This window comes from Gobio gobio (genome assembly GCF_949357685.1).
Source record: "Gobio gobio genome assembly, chromosome: 10".
NCBI classification, from domain to species: Eukaryota; Metazoa; Chordata; class Actinopteri; order Cypriniformes; family Gobionidae; genus Gobio; species Gobio gobio.
Genome location: NC_137116.1, coordinates 9,744,496 through 9,767,481, shown reverse-complemented (window position 1 = coordinate 9,767,481; position 22,986 = coordinate 9,744,496). Strand labels below are relative to the sequence as shown.

Genomic DNA, 22,986 nt, shown 5'->3' with positions numbered 1-22,986 from the left:
TAGTTGAATAAATGTTCCTTTTTTTAAATTGCAAATTTTAAATTGTTATCATCATGATCATTGTGTCATTTTTATGTTGTAATTTGAGGGAGCAAAAGCAGTGTCGGCTCCAAATATCGGCTCAAGAAAATCGGCAGCCTGTATCGGTCATCGGCTAAGGCTGATGAAAAAAAATCGGTATCGGCATCGGCACTAAAAAAATCCATATCGGTCGATCCCTAGTCACATGGACTATTTTAATGATGTTTTTACTGCCTTTCTGAGCCTTGAAAGTGTTCAATACATTGCTGTCTATGGAGGGGTCAGAGAGTTCTCGGATTACATCAGAAATATCTTAATTTGTGTTCTGAAAACGAACGAAGGTCTTACGGGTTTGGAACGACACGAGGAAGAGGAATTAATGACAGAATTTACAGTTTTTGGTGAACTAACCCTTTAAATTAATTGTTTTCCATTTGCTTTCTGCTTCTAGAGATAACGTCAGCTCCATTTTGAATCCAGACTCATATGAAGACTTCTGATGACAGCAACTATGAATCAACATGCACCAATGCCAAAGTTTCTATATATTGTGATCATTATGATCACAACTTGTAATCATTGCTTTAACGAGCTCATTGTTTCTGCCTAAATGAACACATTTTGTGAGCTAACTACAAGATTTGTATCATCTTAGATGTAGATTCTGACATTACTTGGACAGTCACCTCTGATAACAGGTGAAAAGATCGCAACCTCCCAAGCAACCTCTCTTTCATGCCGACTTTAAAAGGATAAAAGAGAAAAACTTGTTTCAGTCGCATTTGTAAGATCTTGGCATGTTTGAGAAAGCAAGCGTTATGAATATTTTTATGCAGTGTTTATGACTTGCATGAGCAGCGTTCTCATCTCACCTCTTCTCCCACGAGATATTGGGGTTGATGAGTTGTGTTTGTCCAGCTGACTTTAGAGTTTGGCTCGAGAACCGCAGGTCGTATTTGTCTGTTGTATAATCTGGCCTGTGAACACACACACACACACACACACACACACACACACACTCAGTGTTGAAGCACACAGACCTGCCGATATGGATTTTCAGGAGAACACACCTGCTCTGCGGACACTGGCGTTCGTCTCACACCGTTGGACATTTTCCTGGACCAGATCACCTGATCGATCATTTTCATCCCATTCTGTCTCTGTTCACTACTGTCCGCAGCCTGACGAGACACATTCAAACACACTCAGTCACTCACTGACGCTTCATTAGGCATATACTCATCGCAGCAGAGTAACATACGTTCAGGCCGTCCCGCAGGAGGCTGGGGTCCTGGTGGCGGGGCTGGCCGGGCTGCCTGTGTCTGCGGGCGATGACGTGCGGGACGCTGATGGGCAGCGTGTCTGTGGCTCGACCCAAACGCAGCGTCCTCGACCCGGGGTGAATCACAACGATGAAATTGGCTTGAATTTGCTGAGAATGACAAAGACCGTTTGAAAACAAACATATTCTCCATTTTAAACTCACCATGAAATCTAAATAGATAAGTCTTATGTTTTTAATAAATTATTTATTACAAAGATTGCAAGAGGGAGATTCATTTAAAAATTAAATGCAGTCTTCCATAAAATAATAAGAATAGTCAATTTTGATAGTATGGTAACTTTAACACCTAAACTCTGACGAAGATACACCGATCAGGCATAACATTACGTCCCAATACTGTGTTGGTCCCCCTTTTGCTGCCAAAACAGCCCTGACCCGTCGAGGCATGGACTCCACTAGACCCCTGAAGGTGTGCTGTGGTATCTGCCACCAAGATGTTAGGAGCAAATCCGGACCCACTTTATATTAGGAGGCCTTAACTACTATGTACTAACATTTTAATTAATCATTTGATACAACGCACTTATTGTGTTCATACATGTTTTTACATTGTACTTACATTTTTAAATATACCTGTATGTAATTACATCTGTAATTCATTTCTGTAGTTACATTTGTAATTACACAGTTGACACTTCCCTTACACCTAACCCTACCCTTAGACTTACCCACACCTGTCCCTAACCCTACCCATATCCCACCTCAATATCAGCAAAAGTGTTTTTCAATACAATATAAACACCGTAAGTACATTGTACTTATTTTTTGATGCAAGTACATAGTAGTTAAGGCCACCTAATATAAAGTGGGGCCGCAGAGCCTTTAAGTCCTGTAAGTTGCGAGGTGGGGCCTCCATGGATCAGACATGGATCATTTGTTCAGCACATCCCACAGATGCTCGATTGGATTGAGATCTGAGGAATTTGGAGGCCAAGTCAACACCTCAAACTCGTTGTGCTCCTCAAACCATTCCTGAACCCTTTTTGCTTTATGGCAGAGCACATTATCTGCTGAAAGAGCCACAGCCACCAGGGAATACCATTTCCATGAAAGGGTGTACATGCTCTGCAACAATGCTTAGGTAGGTGGTATGTGGTAAACAAGGTTTCCCAGCAGAACATTGCCCAAAGCATCACACTGCCTTCTTCCCATAGTGCATCCTGGTGCCATGTGTTCCCTAGGTAAGCCATGCACAGAAAACGTGATTCATCAGACCAGGCCACCTACTTCCATTGCTCCGTGGTCCAGTTCTGATGCTCACATGCCCACTGTTGGAGCTTTCGGCGGTGGACGGTTCAGCATGGGCACCTTGACTGGTCTGCGGCTATGCCGCCCCATACGCAACAAACTGAGATGCTCTGTGTATTCTGACACCTTTCTATCAGAACCAGCATTGACTTCTTGAGCAATTTGAGCTCCAGTAGCTCTTCTGTTTGATCGGACCACACGGGCCAGCCTTCACTCCCCACATGCATCAATGAGCCTTGGCCGCCCATGACCCTGTCGCCGGTTCACCACTGTTCCTTCCTTGGTCCACTTTTGATAGACACTGACCACTGCAGACCGGAAACACCCCACAAGAGCTGCGGTTTTGGAGATGCTCTGACCCAGTCGTCTAGCCATCACAATTTGGCCCGTGACAAACATTTTTCCTGCTTCTAACACATCAGCTTTGAGGACAAAATGTTCACTTGCTGCCTAATATATCCCACCCACTAACAGGTGCCGTGATGAAGAGATCATCAGTGTTATTCACTTCACCTGTCAGTGGTCATAACGTTATGCCTGATCGGTGTATGTCACTTTATTACTGTACATTTCAGTTTTTTTTTTTTTTTTTTACTTCAGATTTCAAGAAGCGAACAAAAACATGTGAATTAGGCTGTTAAATAGACAGTAAAAACAGCTGTTATCAGGAAGAATTAAATATATTAGTAAATAGAATCATATTTACTGATTTCAAATGAATAGTAAAAACGTTATTATTTAGGCACTTGTTTCATCTATCACTGATATTATTAGTGCACCTAAAGTTTATGTTTTGAGCACTCTTATTAATTATGTTTATTAATGAAGGTCAGTCAACTCCTGTACGGGCTCCGGTTTATTACTGATCATTATTGTTATTATCAATACATTATTAATATCGTCACCTCCTGTACGGGCTCCGGTACCGCGGCGGGAACGATCGGTCTCTTCACTCCGCGCTGCTCTTTCTCTCGGTCTCTTCCATTCTCCGCATCTCTGTCTGTTTGTGTCATATTGATGATTATGAACTATCAACTGAACATCTATCTACACACTGCAGATGAACGAGAGTCTTCACACTCACACTTCTTCTTCTTCTGTTGAGTTCAGTGGCGGTTCCCACTTCCCTCTGCTGGACTGGAGTGTGGAGCTCTTCTTCTGCTACGCTTCTGGGATATTACCGCCACCTGCTGCACGCGTCATGCGAGTGTTGTTGTACTTCAGACACACACAGTAAGCTTTGTGCATGGTACACAACTGTAGGTGTGGACTTTGCCTGTTTCTTAAGACCCATGTCAAGTGAACTCACTCTCTGCTGTAATTTTCACTCCAAACAGGACAGCATCACCATAACTCAAACGTTAACTTAAAACTATCATTTCTATAATCCTCATCCTTAACACAGTATCACAGATTTAGTAGTTAAAGAGATAGTTAACTTAAAAATGAAAATGATTTTATTAATTGCTCACCCTCATGTCGTTACTAACCGTAAGACTTTCGTTCATCTTCGGAACACAAATGAAGATATTTTTTATAAAATCTGAGGCAACAAGCTAGAGCCGTCTGCGGCGCTGGCATTGTGTTTTTAGACCACAAAATCAGCAATGTCACTAAAGAAGTGTGTTTCTGGGTGTGAGGGAAAGATAACCTTGTTCGGCTTCCCAAGTAACCCAGCATTAAGGGAACATTAGATGCAGTTTGTGTTTCCGGACTTCTGCAAGTGTGTGTGTTTGTTCCCGGTCACGAGTGGAAACCGCAGGTGGTGAGTGAAACTGCACCAAATGTGTGTGTTTTGTTGGCAATCGGCAAATACATGTTTATAATGTGAACAACACCAACGTATAGTGAATCGAGAGTTATCTAGGGAGTGAGTGAGTGTGTGTGTGTGCGTGTGTGACTCTTTAGCTCCGCACACTGCACACCTCCACGAGCTCAGCTGTATTCAGAAAGAATTGGTACAGTTTATCTGTCTTTTATAAATATGATCAAACTAAAGACTCTTGGGAGATATGAAGGATCAATACTCAAGTTAAGCATGACACTGGCAGAAACTGTGTGTGTGTTATGACCCCTTTAAACGTGAATAAAAGCCTAAATTAAATCTGTTAATCATATAAAGCCATCATGTCTCTTCAGAAAATTTGGACTAAACCGCTCAATTCATATGGATTAGTTGTATGATCTCTTTATGAACTTTTTGTGTCAAAGTGGTAGTTGTGTAGCTGTCAGCGGAGGGATTGAGACATCTCAGATTTCATTAAAAATATCTTCAAGATGAACGGAAGTCTTCCAGGTTTGGAACGACATGAGGGATAGGAATTAATGACAGAATTTACATTTTTGGGTGAACTAACCATTTAAAGCCACCTAATGTGAAGTGTGACTTACCAGAAACATGCCATATTTTCATTATTGTAATAGCTTGTAAAACATAAAAATATTAGTATTCCATTACAGTACATTTTTAAAAATCTAAAGCCAGTTTTAAACTCCCTGCAAAATGCAACATTTAAATATGTATGTATAATAAATAAAACTTAATTTATAAATAAATAAAGAATAAATAAAATCTGTACTCTATAGAACTCAGATTTTTAAAATGTACTGTAAAGGAATACCAATGATTGGTTTAATAATAAAAAATAATAATAATAATAACATGAATATTTAAATTTGTTGCATTTCGCTGATAGTATGCCTCCTGCACACTCTCCATATACGGGCTGACTGTATCATTGCGTGATACTTTTGTATCCTTTCTGTAATGTTTTAGCCTTGACGCTATTCACTGCCATTATATGGAGGAGCGAGTGCAGGACATTTTTCAAAATTTCTGCTTTTGAGGTCCGAAAAAGATAGAAGGACATAGAGCACTGGAACGACAGCAGGGTGAGTAAAATATGGTTTTATTTTCATTTCAGGGTGAACTATTTAAGGGAATACTGATATTTTTTGTTTTAAAAGCTAAAACAATAATGAAAATATGACATGTTTCTGCATGGGCATCAGAAAAATTGTGGATGGGTCCTTGTTTGCTAAACGTATGGTTGGGCAAGATAAAATTACGGAAATCGCTATATCACTTGTAAATGTGATGCAAATCGACTTGGTTCGAATTTGCCTTTTGCCAAACTCGCTCTACTCCCTTTTTTTATCACAAATAAAATCAGAAAGGTTTTTATTTTCAATAAAAATGAAGAAAATATTAGAAAATTGGAAATAAAGCGTCTAACGTGTTTAATAATAAAGTGTTTATAGCTTAGGGGTAAGACAGTGAACAGACATGTGCTGAATTAGAGACGATAAAAGTGAGTGGGTCCAATATCATTGGTCTTAAAAAGTGGGTGGGTCTTGTCCCACCCACATACAATGGTTCCGACACCCATGTGTTTCTGGTGAGTTTATAATGTAAAACATTTCTCATAATGTAAAATGTATTACATTATGAGCTCAAGATTTTATTACATTTTGAGAAAATTATTACATTATGAACATTTTATAATAATAATAAAATACGTATTACATTATGAGTTCCCTGATATTGAAAACAGAAGCAGGTCAAGGATCATCAACATAACTTATATTTATTGACGCAAATTGTACATACAATGTCTGCTACAACATATATTTTGTAAGACATTACTAAAAAACAGTGAGGTGTGTGTGTATGTGTGTGTGTGAGTGTGTGTGAGAGTGTGTGTGTGTGTGTGTGTGTGTTGGCTGGGGTTTGGCCGCCATGATCAGCCGCTCTGGCCCCTCGAGTGAGGAATTCCCAGAGTAACGTCATGAGTCTGCGTGCAGCAGCGGCAGCCGAGGGAAGAGGAGTGTGACGTACGGTGCCCTACATGAGCGCCAGCGCGTCACTGTCCTCAACGCCTGCAACAGTGTGCAGGCGTTTACCTGCACACCACAGGACAGTATTCAGTGTTAACATGGTCAAAGTAAGAAAAATAAAGATGCAATCATTTGCTTCAGTGATCATCCCTCTGTGTGTGTGTTGGCTCTTACTGACCTTCCTCATCCGCCTCCGCCCATGGGTGGAGGAGTGGGACCGGCACCGTGGTTTATTCTACCCATCCGTCTGCGGCCAGGGAATCCGGGAGGACTGCGAGAACATCAGAGAGTAAACATAGAGAATGTGACATGAACACAAGCTAACCGATGCAGGCCTGAGGCCGGACGTACCCTCTGCCGTCGCTGAAGCGGGACGATGCGCCGTTGCGTCCATCTTTGGACAGATCTGGTTGAATCAGAGTCTGGAAGCTGCGGAGACATTACACAGATCACTAGGACAGGCCGGTCATATGATCCTAGTCACCTAGTCATGTGATCAAACCTCTAACACTGAGTATCAGACATAAAGGACTCCTCAATCAGTGTGAGAGAAAATAATGTCTTTATGAACTTAGTTGCTTAAAGGGATAGTTCACCTTAAAATGAAAATTACCCTATGATTTGAACTATCCCTTTAATTTGCTGCTTCTTGGAAAATTACCTTTTGCAAGAAATTGTGATGAAACTTAAAAAAAACAAAAAAAAAGCTTACAACAAGCCAATGAACTCGACAGCAGTCCAGAAGATGTCACCGAGGAAAGACAATCTCCACGGCGACCGGCTACTGCTGTCCAGAACCTGACCTGCAAAACACACGGAAAAATTATATAACACATATTATAACATCACGGTAAGAAAAATCCAGAATCCGCGTTGTTGTGAATATTTAACACATGACGTGGGAGGTCAGCGAGCCAATGAACAGAATGCACGCATGAATATTCAAACTGACGAGCCAATGAGATACAAGATTACAAATTCGTCAGCTTCGGTTAATTAATATTCAGAAGATGTGTGTTTACCATTTCGTTCGTAACATTCCTAACGTTACCCGGATATCATCTGTAACATTAACAAACCCATATGTTGGCTATCGTTTATAGTCCATACAAACATATCACACATCTCTGTTAGGCAGCGTGACAGGAAAACCAGTACGTTAATGTTAACGGCTGTATTCACAAACACAATGACGCTAAATCCCGTAACTTATGACAGTTTGCTATATATAATAAGAGTGGGACATGTTTGTTCGCTAAAATATTACATTATATTTCTTAAAGGCACGATTTGTTGTTAGCACTTACCATTTGATACATAAACCATCGTCAGTGCTGTTTAACCGGATACTGCGCTACTTTTCCGGTTCTGCGCACTGCGCATGCGCACTCGGTCGTGACGTTGTACTGGTATTTTACATGGTATTTTACTACTGGACTTTTTTGACTTTGTGTGTGTGTGTGCGAAAAAGCAAGGCATTTAATTATAGATGCTGTTTATTTGTCAATTTGGTTTTATTTTCAACCACATTGATGTTTGGATGTAAATACATGAGCTCCTGTAATATAGAAATGATCACAGTTATCTTGTATCTAAATTCCATATTCATACTTGTGTAGATTGTAGCTACTTTTGTAGATAAAGAGAGTGAAACTACACCAGTAACATCTGGAGGACACGAAACTGAGAAACAAACAGATACTCACCATTTCCCTGCTCACAAGCAGTTTTGGTTCTATAAAGGAAGGATTCCAATAATATGATTTGCAATAACACAATAGAGAGATTTATTAAGATTCACAGAACCTCTTAGTGGTCACGATTCATTTATTTAAATTGGAATTCAGAATTTATAAGGATTTACATCTATATATTGAGATTCGAAAATGTACCTTTACTAATGTTGGGGTGGGGTAAGATGAGCCATATTTTTTTTACTTACCTGGTCCTCAAGATAAGAGAAAATTAGGCAGAAGAACAATGAAAGTATCTAAAAAAATTTCAAGATGTTTGCTATCGTTTTAAATTATAAGAATGCATCTGTAATAAAGGGTTCTAAAAATATGGCTTCTTCATAAAAAAAGTGTTCCTGTGGCTCAATTGACCCCAGGTTAGGGGTAAGTTGATCTGAGTCAGTGCGTAAGTTGCACCATCTGATTGAATCAGAATCAAACCCATGTGAAATTGTAAACATAATTTAACTTTTAAAAACACCAATAATCAAATTTCCTTTTACAAAAAGTAATTTTCTTGTTCTTAAAGCTAACTTAAACAACATAAAACCAACCACATGAAGTTGAAATTTCAATATTTTTAATTGTCTGCATTTCTGAAACAATGCGTTGAACAACTTCCCAAAAACTGCCTAAACCGAGTTTGTTTTAACGGAATTAGAATGAATGAATAAATGTCATTGAAACTAATAAACATTTTAGTCGGACGGTTCTTGGGACGGTAGTTTTTCCGCTGTGTTGAACATGTTAGGTCATTAGGGACTACAGATGTAAAGAGATATAGGCTTCAGTGGTCTCCAACATGGTGCCCGCGGGCACCTGGTAGCCCGCGTGGAGTCTCTGGGTCGCCCGCGAGCACGTTCTATAAATAGCCTGAATTGTAATCTTTCTTTTTTTTTTTTTTTTTTTTTTTTTTTTTTATGATAATGGCATAAAATGAGAAAATAACTATTGGTGACATTTCATATACCATTAAAACATAATAAAATAATTCAATAATTTAAAATATTTTGAATCTGCACGTACGTTGCCATAGGCAACATTACTTTGTGCAAAAACAAAAAACAAAAAAAACGTCACTTCTGCTAATTGAGTTGGTCGCGGGCAGACGGTATACATACTCTACATGAGATAAATTGAACTATAAAAAAGAAAAAAAGATTAATTATGGCTGATGATGCAAGTCATGCAAAAAAGAAAAAGACTTATTATTTCAATGAGGAGTGGGAGACAGAATTCCTCTTCTGCAGGGCCGGCCCGTGGCATAGGCGGAATAGGCAAATGCTAGGGGCGCCACTCATCCTTAGGGGCGCCAAAATGTATTACCGATATTTTATTAATATTCATTTGAAATATTACCAAATAAAGCTCAAAAAAAGCGTCCCCCGCCTCTTCCCAGTCCGCCGCATCAATCTCCCCCCGCCGAGCTACTTGAAGTGCGTCAGAAATATAACGCGCAATCAGTTTAACGTTAGGGGAAATTGTTGTGTCGCGCCGCCTTTCGCCGCATCCAAAGCAGACAGGATTGCTTTTATTTTTTAGGGTGCTTGGCCGCTCGCGCCAGGTGTAGACTCAGTGAAAGTTGCCTGATCATTTATGACGGATGGCCGAATTGTAGTGTCAAAAAAGACAGAAGCCCTCTGATGATGGGAAGATAAGGAATACACTGCTCTTCTTACTTAGTATTTGTGTCTTGTTTCTAGTCTAAATATATACAAATTCTTAAATCAAGATGCATTTACTAGATAAGTTAAATGACATAAGATATGTTTTCTTGAAAATAAAATCAAAATGAAGTGAGTTTTTGCTTATAACAAGCAAAATGATCTGCCAATGGGGTGAGAAAAATAATCTTGTTCCTGATTGAAATCTTGTTTCTTTCCCAAACAGAAATAAGATTATTTTTCTCACCCCATTGGCAGATAATTTTGCTTGTTTTAAGCAAAAAACTCACTTCATTTTGATTTTTTCCCCCCAGAAAATAAGAAAAAATATCTAATGTCATTTTACTTATCTAGTAAAGGCATCTTGATTTAAGCATTTTTAGATTTTATACTGGAAACAAGAAATAAATACTAAATAAGAGCAGCATTTTTTGCAGTGTAAAGACCGAAGTAAAGTGATGTAGGCTAATGAATGAACAGTGTATCTATAATTGCATAGTGGTAAAATACTAATGTTCGCTAATTTAATTCGTTATTTTTACCTTAAACTATGCAAGCAGCTGTTCTGGGTTCTCCAGAGGCCACACAGCCAGTGTGATTTTGTAAAAAAAAAAAAAAAAAATTTTTTATATATATATAAATATTAAACGCATGTAATATCACTTTTTTTAATAGCTTAATGTTTTTACTCTGCAGTTGTGCAGTTTTAAGGGGATATATAGCAATTTGAAAATGTATTTGCCAAAATTAGTAATGATATTTATATACAGGTTCATTTAAAATAGTCAAGTCAAGTCAACTTTATTTATACAGCGCTTTTAACAATGTAGATTGTTTCAAAGCAGCTTTACAGTGTTAAACAGGAAAATAATGCAACATAATTTTATTCAGCTGTAAAGCCATTCTGGAAAAAACGCTGATGTCATCAGTTCATTTCAATTATCATACAGTGACAGTGTGGGCTTTAGATCAATAATTCGATCAGTAATTTAGTTAAAATGGTTAATTTAGTTAATTATTTAGATTTATTTCGATGTTTAGTTGAAAAATTTAGTGTCCCCAACTGAGCACGCCAAGCCAGAGGCAACAGAATAACAAAATAGCAACATTTTAGGTAAAATTCACATTAAATATCTAAATTTCACAGTTTAATTCCTGGTGAAAACATGAATGCTCATAGTCAAGTGTAAGATTGCTGCCATCTACTGGAAAACAAACACTTTTGCTAGTTCTCAATGAATAGTTTGTGCATGAATGCTAGATGCTATTACTCTTGCTCTTTGTGTTTAGGCTGTAATGTGGCGTAGGTGCTATTTTTGTATAGTTTAACTATCATCAGCCTTTAAAAAATCAAATAATAATAATAATATCATGAACATAATGATGGGGTAGAATGGACTGGACATCATATAAAACAACAACAATAAAAATAAAACATCAATGCATTACAAAAATAAAACTGTACGAGTGTTTCCACAACTTAGACTGATAACGTGTAGTGCTAAACCTTGATACAAGGGGCACCAAATAAAATCTTGCCTAGGGCAGCAAATTGGTCAGGGCCGGCCCTGTGTGTGTGTGTGTGTGTGTGTGTGTGTGTGTGTGTGTGTGTGTGTGTGTGTGTGTGTGTGTGTGTGTGTGTGTGTGTGTGTGTGTGTGTGTGTGTGTGTGTGTGTGTGTGTGTGTGTGTGTGTGTGTGTGTGTGTGTGTGTGTGTGTGTGTGTGTGTGTGTGTGTGTGTGAGTGTGTGTGTGTGCGTGTGTGTGTCTGTGCCTATATTAAACAAGTAGCCCTCAAGACTTTTTTATCCCTTCAGGGAGCCCTCGCTCACAAAAAGGTTGGAGACCCCTGGGCTATATGATTGAGCATCTACTGGTCGTTATCAGAGAAGGATTTTGTGTGCTTGTACATCGTTCCTATCAAATATGATAAACTAAACCAGTTGTGTAACATTACATTGAAATTATACCAGTTTATACTTCAGAGATTTAACTTAACTACAGTACCTTATGGTGGGGTAAGTTAAAACAATGGCTCAATTTACCTCACAGCATTTGGCTCACTTTGCCCCATAGCTATGTTGGATAAAACTAGCTAGCTTACCAATTCAGACTAATATTTAGTTATTTAGGTTATAGACATTACTAAATCACCATCATGGATCATACATATTTTAGATCTGGACAAATTTGCTTTGATGCAACAGCCATTATATCTGTTATGCTAAAATGTTACTTTGACAAGCCTGAAAATAGTTTTTAAAGTAAACGGGTGCCTTCCACTCCTCCCATGTGCTTCTCCTTTTCACAGTCCGGCAGAAATGACGGATGGTTCCAAAATACATGCTCAGTCACATGACAATAACAGTCTACAATTGCCAGGATAAAAGGTGTGGGTCAATTTACCCACTGGCTCATCTTACCCCACTCCCCCCTATCATTTAATGTCCACTCTGTGTAGGTGAAACGTCAGAAGAGTTGTGGGCTGATTATGAACATGTTTCTGTGGTGTGGGAACATTAATCAGGACATCATCTAAAGACGCTCCATTTAATCCGCTCTCACAAAGACTGACATATGGTGGATGAACAGGTCAAGAATATGATCTATAATAAGATTACATGGAGTTTTAAGTGGATTAGCACATTGATTTAACTACTGCAATATACAACCAATTGAAATGAACGCAGAGCTTTTTTTATTAATCAAAACAGCCATAACAGAGCATGCCAGTACTTGACAATTACAGTGAAATATATTTTATCCATTAGAAGGGGTTGATGAAGGAGAGACCCTGTTGCTCCCGCCGACAGTTGTTACTGTGGTCTCTTGTTCCGATTCTCCCGGCTCAGCGGCCCATGGGTTTCTGCCGCAGAGAAGGAACGGCACAGCACGGTCTCTGAACTGAGAGAGAGAGAGAGAGAGTTTGGGTCATATCAAACATATCAGCTGTCATAACTCTTAATGATAGAGGATTAAAGTGCCCCTATGATGCTGTTTTAGGCTCCTGATGTTGTTCTGGCGTCTCCTACAACAGGTTCTCATGCATCCGAGGTCAAAAACTCTTTAATTCTCTCTTAACCTCCACTGCAGCATCAGCTCTTTTCTCTCACTGTCTGAAACGCTTCCATCAAGGATTCAGTCTCTCTAAACCCCGCCTCTCTGAGAGCTGCTCTGCTGTGATTGGTCAGAAAGCAAATGCTCATTATCATATCTGAATCTCAGCTCTTGACACACGGTGATACGAACGGTAACGATGGCGTGGGTTTTACCGTATCAATCTCAGCAGAAAATAGCATCTTCTCCACATGAACAACACCAACCAAACTCTTCCAGTCTCAGATACAACTACAGTGTGTGAGGGCGGGGCAAAGAGACACTGCTCAGCCAATCATGACCAGAGGCGGGCATTATGCAAATTAGTCACAAACCTACTGTCAGGTTTGTTCAGTTTGTTTGTGTTTAGTTTTGTCTGCTTACCCGTCTATTTTCCCTTGTTAGTTTCATTGTCTACTGATGATGTTACGCACCTGTTTCAGTTTCTGTTAATTATTCTCCTGTATTTAAGCCTTGAGTTCTCCCTGGCTGCGTCCAAAACCTGGAAAATTCTGCCTTCGGAGGACACATTTCAAGGTAGGAAAGCATCAAGGCACATCTAATGTTAGCTTCACTTCCTGTCTGCTGAGATACCTTAATCTGATGGATTTTTGAAGGCAGCATGTATGCATCCTTCGCTGCCTTTGATATCCCACAATCCCGTGCTTTCTATTCTATGACAGTTGAGCTGGGGAAAAAGAGATGGCGTTCAAAAGTTGCATTTGCTGGTCAGTTCGTGTCAGTTTGTTTTTTACCTACATTTCCACTTCTGATGTCATTTCTAGCGAGAAATGTCTAATGTAGTAATTAAAGGAACTGTATGTAAGAAATGTATTTCAATTAATCATAAAATGGCCCTGATATGTCACTAGACATTAAGAAATCATGTTAATTTCAAATACTTATATCACTGACAACGGTTGTCCGGCCAAGATATTGTCATTTTAAAAGTGAAGTTGCAGCCCTCAACTGATGTTGATGTTGACATGTAGTGTTTTGGCCTGAAGCGCCACCCTCCGCCTATCTACCAATCACGAAGTCAGTAGTGTTTCTGCATTCGGGTTGCCAGCTCTGCTCTAGTTACCACAGCTGCAGCTACAAACTTTTTGGATAAACAATGTCTAACTTTACGAAACCTAAACAACCTCGTTATGAATCAGAAAAACGTTGTGACAGTGTCCGAAATAAAACAAGGATTTGTATAAGAGATGCCTTTGAAAGATGGAGACGGCTGAAAACGGAGAATAATTTGAAGACTGATGCCAACGTTGCTAATTTTCTCCTGGACAGGTAAGGTTCATCTATGTTTGGCTAATTTGTACTTAATGTAAATGGACATTTTCAAATATTCATGACAGTCGAACAAAGTTATGCATGTTCGTGCAAAGTAACGTTAGGTTAGCGCAGATGGAGGAGGTGGGTCATTGAATTGAAAAGGTATAAAGGAATTGTTTGGTAAATAAAAACGGCGAGTCGTCATTGCTAGCAGTAGTAATGCATTATCAGAGCCCGTTTCTCTGTCATTATGCTGGGACGCTGAGGAAAACAACATTAGCACGCTTATTATTGCAATGTGAAAACGTATTTGATACAGTAGCCTAACGTTACCTCGGTAAAAATGATTCCTCATTCGTTCTTCGCATATATAGTGGACAAAACATGCTGCAAGTTGACCTGTATGACCATTGCTAATGTTATTTAGCTTTGCTGTAATTTTACTATAGTATTTTTTCATGTGGGAATGTAACGTTACTGTCACATACGAGCGTTCATATTTACGATTAGTTTTGGCTAATCGCCATTAGTAAATTTTTGCGATTCATAATTACTTCACAAAACATCGCTCTTGAAGCATAAACATAATTAACAGAAAGAAAAAAAAACTTGTCACTTGCCATTGAAAGCTCCTAGCAGCCTACGTTCCTGCTGGATCCTGCAGCCTAGCCAATAATAACCAACTGCAGAACCGCAGAACCCATATACGTCACTCACAACAGTCTGAGAGCAACAGCGCCACGCCACAGTGACGTCACTCACAACATTCTGAGGACCGGAAGTGGGCGGAGTTAACGAAAACTAAACAATCGGCATGGCGGAAAAAGAGAATACGGTAAACAGTTGTTTTTGTGTTGTGGTTTTAATCTATCAAGTTTATTTGTGTTGTGTATTTGATCCATAGTTGTTGTATTAACACTTTATACAGCACGTGGCTCTAATCTTTTTTTAAACGAGCTTTACGATGTCTCTCGCATCTGTTGATATGGTCTTGCTTTAAGTTACATATTTATTGTTTGTGATTTTACTTTGTTGTTGGCGCTGTATTTTTTATTTAATTACCTTTTCTGATACTGACCAATGTGTTTTATGTGGATTTTTTTCGAATTTATAGAGGCACATTACGATTTGGAGAGGCTCAGCTTTACTTCATTTTCATCAATGCAAGACATTCTGCTACAGTTTTCACTGCCCAGTGTTTTTAAACTGACCAGATGGCACTAGTTGAATGCACACCTTCAAATTCACTTCAAAAAGCAGCTGTCCATGAAGGTATGAATGTTTTGAGTGCAAGAAATAGTATTTATTTGTTATCCCTTTAGAATTAGTTGGTTTTCTGCATGATTTGGTCAAAAATGTCATCACATCTTCAAAGTTTCAAGTAGATATATTTATATAAGCACAATGTGCTTAAGCTAACAAAATAAAAACAATATTTCATGTGTCTGAATATGTCCTATTAAAATCAAATCAAATACACAACCAAACATGTGATATGAATTGCCAATTATAGATATTGTTCATTTGGATGACGTTCTGAAAGTTTCTTTTATATTCTGAATTTGCAGTAAGTGGTCATTTTTGCTTGAGAACAATGAAACTTGTCTCTCTTGTACAATTTTTATGGTTACATTATATATAATATTTCTGTTTGATTATGTTGCAGTAAATTGACAAGCAGACTCACCCCAGCACAGGACAATGGAAGCTGATCAAAAACAAGGTTAGTTTTAAAAGGCTCTCATAAAGACATAAGCTACTTATACAGATAGTGTGTTGTTATATCTGTCACATCTTTTCCAGGAATAACTTAATAATGTTCTATTGTTTTAGACTGTTCCACAACAGTTGGTCGGCTCTATTGACTGTGTGATATTCATGTTAATAGTAAGACATTTTTTTAAAAATAAGAGCTTCTCTTCATTAGGATGAAAAACATGAGGGCTTTTCACACTTGAAATAGTAAACCCCGGGTAAACAGAATCCTGGGTTATCTTGTTTCACACTGATCATTATTTACCTGAGATGAACAATTAATTCTGGGTATTCATACACTGCCGTTCCACACTGTACTGTACTAAGCCATAGGATAACATCCTTATTTGCAGTTTCACTGATTGGACGAACACTGCACACAATATGTTTACATAAATGCTCAAGCTTTGCATGTCCTCGTATTACAAGTTTATCCTGAATGGACATTTCAGACTATAAAATAATTAAAATGGTCTCTTCTTCACTGCAATTGTTGCGTTTTCTGTCAGCATTTGACGTTTTTCCTCTCCAACGGTGAATTTATTATTTATATAGAATGCACAGTGTTTCAGTGACTGTCCAAAGCACGTAAATATAAAAGTGTGAAATGTTACTTTACCCGGGGTTAAAAGTGTGTTTAGAACGACGATAAGCACAGTGTGAAAGCTTGCCTTTGATTTCTGTATACATTTTGAACTGAAAATGGTTAATTCATTTGATTTGTGACAGGGTATGATTTGTCACAAATATAGACATGAGGAAAATTGAATTTCAAAACTTTTTTACAAACTATTATACATGCTACATCCTTCAACACACGAGATTGTTAAAAAACTTCCAACATTTCATCCCATTTTTTGTACCCTTCTCTCATGAAGGAGCCACGGATCACAGAAGACCTCTGCACTGCAGGTGAACTACCAAACGTTTTCAGAGGTTTCGTGGAGGAGCCGTGCTTTCTGAAATTGAAAGAGGAAGACCAGGAAAAAGCCCTTCAACTTTCACAGGCTGAAATGGTTGACCAACAACTTGCCAAAGAGCCTTTAGTATTTTTTAAGTGTTTGGACTAAAGGAGTCTCAGAATTAATTGTATATTTATGGAGATTTCATTTGATTTAATTTGTCATGTACCTGCTGTGCAATAACTTTGAACCTAGTTCAATATATTCTCTTTGGTCTGATTGTGTATTTTTTTAAAGCAAACCCCAGCTAGTATATGATGCCTTTGGGGAAGTAAATAATTTGTGTGTTGTTTTAGGATTTGATTAATCTGAATCTGCTTGAATTATGCATTCCAGTGTAGAATTGTGTAATGTGTATTATGTACTATGAAAAAAGGTTCATTCTGAAATGCTTGAGTAAAAAAATATTTTGTCATATAAATAAATGTTCAAATGCTCAATCTTTGTTTTCATTTTTAGTGTTTTAAGCTTTATGTTCAATTGATCTAATATAATCTTTAAAGACATAATATAAATAGAAACTTTTTACTTTAAAAATCCTTAACAAAACGTTGCAATGGGGTTTATATATATATATATATATATATATATATATAAACTTACATTTTATATATATATATTAATTTACATTACATATATAACTTGCGTTATAAATATATTCAATGTGTAATGTGTGTATTTTTATGATTTATGTACTATTAATGAAAAGTGAGTATATCTATCTATCTATATCTCTCTACAATTAGAACGTATTAATAAAATACTTGACATTATTAACATGGTTTGAAACTTGGGTTTGAAACGCTCCAATGTATGATTGCTCCATGAGCATTGAGCAATGTATACGAAGATAAATCAGCTCCGCCCACTTCCGGCATGAGACCGTGGTGTGGTGCTGTTGCTCTCAGACTGTTGTGAGTGACGTCACTGTGGCGTGGTGCTGTTGCTCTCAGACTGTTGTGAGTGACGTATATGGTTCTGCGGTTCTGCAGTTGGTAACCTCGAGTCAGGGGGAGGGGGAGAGGGGAGACCCGCTCAACAGTAATTAGAAAGTGATTGCAGTACCAGTTTTGGCCACAGTCCTACATACAGCTCCTTTAAATATTTGTTTAGTTCTCACCAAAGCTCTCTCTATTTTGCTGTAGATCATTAAACGGTTACACGGCCTCAGAAGTCTGTCCAAAATCAGTTTTGTGAGGTGCCTTCATGCACAAACGCTGCTTTACAAGCCATTGTCTGATAACTTAGCTGCCTAGGTTTTTGGATGCAGCCACAATGTATTCTCATGCGTTCCTGTTTAGGGTTAATTGCATGATTAAATGCATAATTAGCTATTATTACAAGTACATGTGACGTGTAACAAGGACACACTGTAAAATAAAGTGTTACTGAAAACTAAAAAAAAAGATTTTATGCATACATTATTTTCATGTTTCACACAAAAGGATGTTGATATTAACCCTTGTGCATCCTTATGGATATTTTTTCAGCTTTGTTTTTTTGATAATTTTGCCTGTGTTAATGCTAACTACATACATTTTGGCACAGGTGTGTATTTTTATTAGAATTGTACAATTTCACCCCCCTTTAAAACATCCAATTTGCACTAAACTTTTGTACACAAAATAGTTCCTCTTAGCACCATGATGAAAAATGCCCCCATTTTGCAATTTTTATGCCCAGGGCCATTTAACTATAAAATGTTTGTTAATAGGCCTTCATTCTGTTGGCAAGGCTTCACATTTTTACTATTTTTTTACCAGATGGAGTCATTTTCTCAGGTTTGGCCTATAAAGCAAATACCCACTTTATTCCTGTTTTCTGTTTATGCATATTATAGAGACAATTAGATAAATGATGCAGCTATAACCAGTGTTGGGGAAAGTTACTTTGAAAAGTAATGCATTACAATATTGCATTACTCCCTTAAAAAGTAACTAATTGAGTTACTTAGTTACTTTTTAAGAAATGTAATTTGTTACGTTACTTTTGCGTTACTTTTTCTCACCTGGGCTGGGCTTGTTTTTTAAATATATATATAACAAAAAAAAATTTTTTTGTGTGCAAATGTAAAGAACTCTTCATATCAAAATTGAAATAATAAGCCTCAGACTCAGAGGTAAAAATGCGAATTCACGCATGAACAGTAGAGGGCGCAGCTCAGCTGCGCTGCCATTCTGGATAATGGAAGAATAGGACGCAGGAGAAAAACGTTTTACCAATAAAAACAAAAAATCTAGTAATTTTTGCTCATGGTTTAACTGAATCATCAAAGGTCAGCAGCAAGACATTGGTCAATAAAGGTAGATGAAATGCATAAAATATTTGTGTTATTTAACATTTCATTATTGGAGGTTTGCATAGTAGCCTACTCTGATTTTGCATTTGACTGATTTTATTCATTTTGAGGGGTACTGAATCTTTATTGTGCGAGTGAGATGAATAAATGCTCACATTTAGTCTAGAACTACAATACACACGCCTGCATTTTTCTCAACATGGGGACAGGAGAGCTGTCAGTCAAATAAATGTGAAAAAGTAACTCAGATATTTTGTTGTAAATTTGAAAAGTAATGCGTTACTTTACTAGTTACTTGAAAAAGTAATCTGATTACGTAACTCAAGCTACTTGTAACGCGTTACCTCCAACACTGGCTATAACTGTGTGGGTGTGTTAGTAATGATTTTAGAGTGTGGTGTGTATGTGTGTAATATAAAAAGTGTGTGTGCTTGTATTATTTAAGAGAGAAAAACTCAACAGCAATCCAGCCGCTGTGCAGCTTTGTTGCATCTAATGGGGAAAAACGAGGCACTGCGCCCAAACAAAATCTGACTGAAAGCTCATTTTTTAAGATATCAACATCAAATTTTGAACACAGCTTTTAAAGATTTATGGCTTTGATTTTCTAGCAGATTTGGAGTTAAACATGTTTCATAAAATATATATTTTATATAAAATAATATTCATAGATAATTTTCATAAACATACACCTCTATAACTTTTTTTTTGGTTTAACTTTTTAAACCTTCAACACTAATCTGCCAAGGGCCTTCTTTAAAATGAGAACAAACTGTTTTTTTTTACTATGGACCTATGTGTAACTTTTTTTAATTGATGCACAAGGGTTAATGGAACCCACATAACTGTATTGTGTGTGTGTGTTATCCGACATGCTCAGTTCAGTTTGTGAATCAGAATGTGCTTTTGAAATACAGCGGGTTCACAGACTCACCTGTCTGTTCATGAATATGTAGATTATGGGGTTGAAAACTGTGCTGCTCTTGGCCAGGTACATGGGAACCGTGGCGATCACTGGGTCAATGTAAAGGTTCGGGTCTAAGATCACAGACAGCGCGAATGCGGCATAGGGCAGCCAGGTGAGCAGGAAGGCCATCACCATGACAACCACCATACAGGCAACCTGAGTCTCAGCCTTGGCCGTGCTTCCTCCCTCTGACATTTTCAGTCTGCTCACCTGCAGGTAGAACAAACAAGCCATTAAATGTGCAGTGGGCACGTCGTACAAGTCAGAGCTCTCATGGACAACTAATGAAAGATTAGAACTCAACAGCATTTGCACGTATAAAGTGTTGTGAACCTCTATAAAAACATACTACAACATGGTAGATTGAGCTGTTTCCTACCTGCCTTAGGGTCCACAGGAGGCGAGTGTAGGAGATGACGATGACAGAGAACGGCAGAGCAAAGCAGAGTAGAAAGTAACACATGATGTAGGAGACGTTGGCCCAGTTTCTGCTGTACCAGTCTGGTGCACAGGATGTCCGCACGCCCTCCAGCTCATATCTACCCCATCCGAACAGAGGCGGGGTGTTCCAGAGGAAGGACCAGACCCAGGACACGACCACTCCGGCGACCGCATGTCTCGTCTGGAAGGTGATGGATCCCACCGGTTTGCACACCACCAGGCAGCGTTCAACCGCGATTATGGCGACTGAGCACAGGCCTGCGATACCTGGAGGAGTGAAGCATGTCAGCTCTGTTTCTATAAAGCTTTATACAGTACAGATTGTTTCAAAGCAGCTTCACAGTGATAAGCAGAAACTACGATGCAAACTTCATCAAATATGAGACAAATTCTGCTGTAAAGCAGCTCTAAAAAGAAGTTTTGTTTTATTATTACACATGTAAATGGTGGAAAATGTAAGTCCTCCTTCAATCTAGTTCTATGCAAGTTTGTGAAAATATTTTTAAAAGTAAAATTGAAAGTCTTTGGGCCCTATTTTAGTGATCTGAGTGCATGGTCTGAAGCTCATGGCGCAGGTGCTCTTAGGGCGTGTCTGAAATCACTTTTGCTAGTTTAACAGCGGGAAAAAATGGTCAGGGCGCCCGGCGCATGGTCCAAAGGGTTGCTCCTAGTCTCTTAATGAGTCATGGAGTGTGTTTTGGGCGTAAAGTGCAAAAAAACAATCAGAGTCTCATCTCCCATTCCCTTTAAAAGCCAGTTGCGCTCGCACCATGGAGGATTCACTATTTACATGCTAGCAGAAAGACTGAAAGCTTCTCCAGAGAGGAATCCTTGGTAATGCTTTAGATTACAGCCCGGAAAGTACTGCATAATTAAAACAAATTTACAGCATAACTTTCGGTAATTATAGTGTAACTATAAAGTACGGATGTGTAGATAAGGTAACAATTTGTAATATTTGGGCAATAAAGTGGGAATTACCAGGAAAATTAACAAATTATTTATACTGTATTTTTTAATTAAGGGGTAATTGTCCTTGCAGCTGCAGGGTAAGTGTGAATCTGCGGGCTGCAAATGAAAGTCGTGCTTGTTCCCCTCTTGTTTCATGTAGTTACAGGGTAAGTACAATAAAAACACGTACTCAATCTGATATCACTCGGAAACCTTTATTTGAAAACAACTTTTAAATCAGATTTACGATTTTCTTATTCATTGATTCATTTTTTAAAATAAACTTTTTATTTCAAATACTAACATCCTGACAGAAAGGTCCTGTTCTTTGTGTCTTTTCCTGATATTTACCTCTGTATTCCCCAAAGATTACATATTGTTCCCTTATACCTACACATAAATACTTTATAGTTACACTATAATTACCGAAAATTACCCTGTAAATTAGTTTAACTTACGCAGTACTTTCCAGGCTGTAATCTAAAGCATTACGGAAAACGTGTGTGTGCTGTTGCGCTTCCCTGTGTGTATAATAAACAGATGTGCACGTGTTGTGACCCACCTATAGGCTCATATTACTAAAACACCCTTTAAATAACACAAAAAATACTGCGCTGTTGACTGTAGAATAAGTTTGTGTTGGTCAATGGTGCTGCTGTTTTCAGTTCCACGAAGCAACATGCCAACAATGCGCCTGAACACACCTGGTTTTCAGACCAGACGCCCATGGGTGAACAGATGCGCCAGTGATAGCCAGTTTCAGTTATAAAGCAGCTCCACATACATGGTAAAAATGACAATTTCATGGCAAAACCCCCCCCAATAAGATATGCATAAAAAAGTTTCCAAATAGAGACTCACCAAAGAAGGCCACGGCAAAGCCCTCAAGCACACACCCGACCCTGCCCAGGCTGAAGTAGCCCATGGCATTGGTCACTGTGGTTGGCAGTCCTCCAAACATCGCGCAGCCGAGATCGGCCACTGCCAGGTTGACCAAAGCGAAGTTGAGCGGCTGCCGCAGCTGCCTGTGCTTCAGCGTCACCACGATCACGGTCGTGTTCAAGATGATGCCAAAAACTGAGAAGAACCCAATAATAACGGCCAGAATAGTGTAGCCCATCCTTGACATGATGGCATCATTCCCTGCACTGGCTGGCACAGCGCTTTCTGCTGCAATTATGTCCATTTTCTCAAACGGAACCTCATACAAGAGCTAAAACACTAGGTATAGTTGAGTAAAACAGCATATAAACTACATTGAGACATAGAGAGTCTGTGAGGAGGGATGCGAAGACTCCTCTGCTCTTTTTATCTCTGAATATGGCCTGCTGGCTTACAGGGAAAATCCTTAGATCCGGATTGTGAATGGAATAATTCTGTCAGATTATGGAGAT

At 38.5% G+C, this 22,986-nt stretch overlaps 4 protein-coding genes across 6 annotated transcripts in view; 1 reads left to right on the top strand and 3 right to left on the bottom strand.

Annotated features, from left to right (window-relative positions):
* Positions 1-3,725, bottom strand: part of actr8 (actin related protein 8) — a 28,534-nt gene extending 24,809 nt beyond the window's left edge. For 2 of the 3 annotated variants that reach the window (XM_079826396.1, XM_079826398.1), the window contains exons 1-4: positions 3,520-3,719; positions 1,283-1,453; positions 1,092-1,202; positions 894-998 (exon numbers count right to left, since the gene is read on the bottom strand). In XM_079826396.1, the coding sequence (XP_079682522.1) occupies positions 894-998; positions 1,092-1,202; positions 1,283-1,453; positions 3,520-3,627 (495 nt within the window). In that variant the 5' untranslated portion in view covers positions 3,628-3,719. Of the gene's footprint in view, positions 1-893; positions 999-1,091; positions 1,203-1,282; positions 1,454-3,519 lie in introns of all 3 variants that reach the window. The other variant, XM_079826397.1, reaches the window with a different exon arrangement.
* Positions 1-17,372, top strand: part of rab35b (RAB35, member RAS oncogene family b) — a 761,740-nt gene extending 744,368 nt beyond the window's left edge. Inside the window, exons 8-11 of the mRNA XM_079826491.1 lie at positions 14,847-15,052; positions 15,332-15,489; positions 15,884-15,940; positions 16,851-17,372. The gene's annotated coding sequence lies outside the window, so the exon portion shown is untranslated. The remainder of the gene's footprint in view (positions 1-14,846; positions 15,053-15,331; positions 15,490-15,883; positions 15,941-16,850) is intronic.
* On the bottom strand, positions 6,181-7,828 carry selenok (selenoprotein K). The gene is made up of 5 exons (XM_079826395.1): positions 7,759-7,828; positions 7,164-7,254; positions 6,803-6,880; positions 6,630-6,722; positions 6,181-6,517 (listed from the first exon to the last, which is right to left on the bottom strand). The coding sequence occupies exons 1-4, from the start codon at positions 7,775-7,777 to the stop codon at positions 6,635-6,637; spliced, it is 276 nt and encodes a 91-aa protein (XP_079682521.1). The 5' UTR covers positions 7,778-7,828; the 3' UTR covers positions 6,181-6,517; positions 6,630-6,634.
* Positions 12,607-22,778, bottom strand: parapinopsina (parapinopsin a; the record flags this gene model as incomplete). Its single annotated transcript, XM_079827415.1, has 4 exons — positions 12,607-12,750; positions 20,168-20,410; positions 20,580-20,908; positions 22,454-22,778. 4 exons carry the CDS (start codon positions 22,776-22,778, stop codon positions 12,607-12,609), a joined length of 1,041 nt encoding a protein of 346 aa, XP_079683541.1.
* Positions 22,779-22,986: the final 208 nt, after the last annotated feature.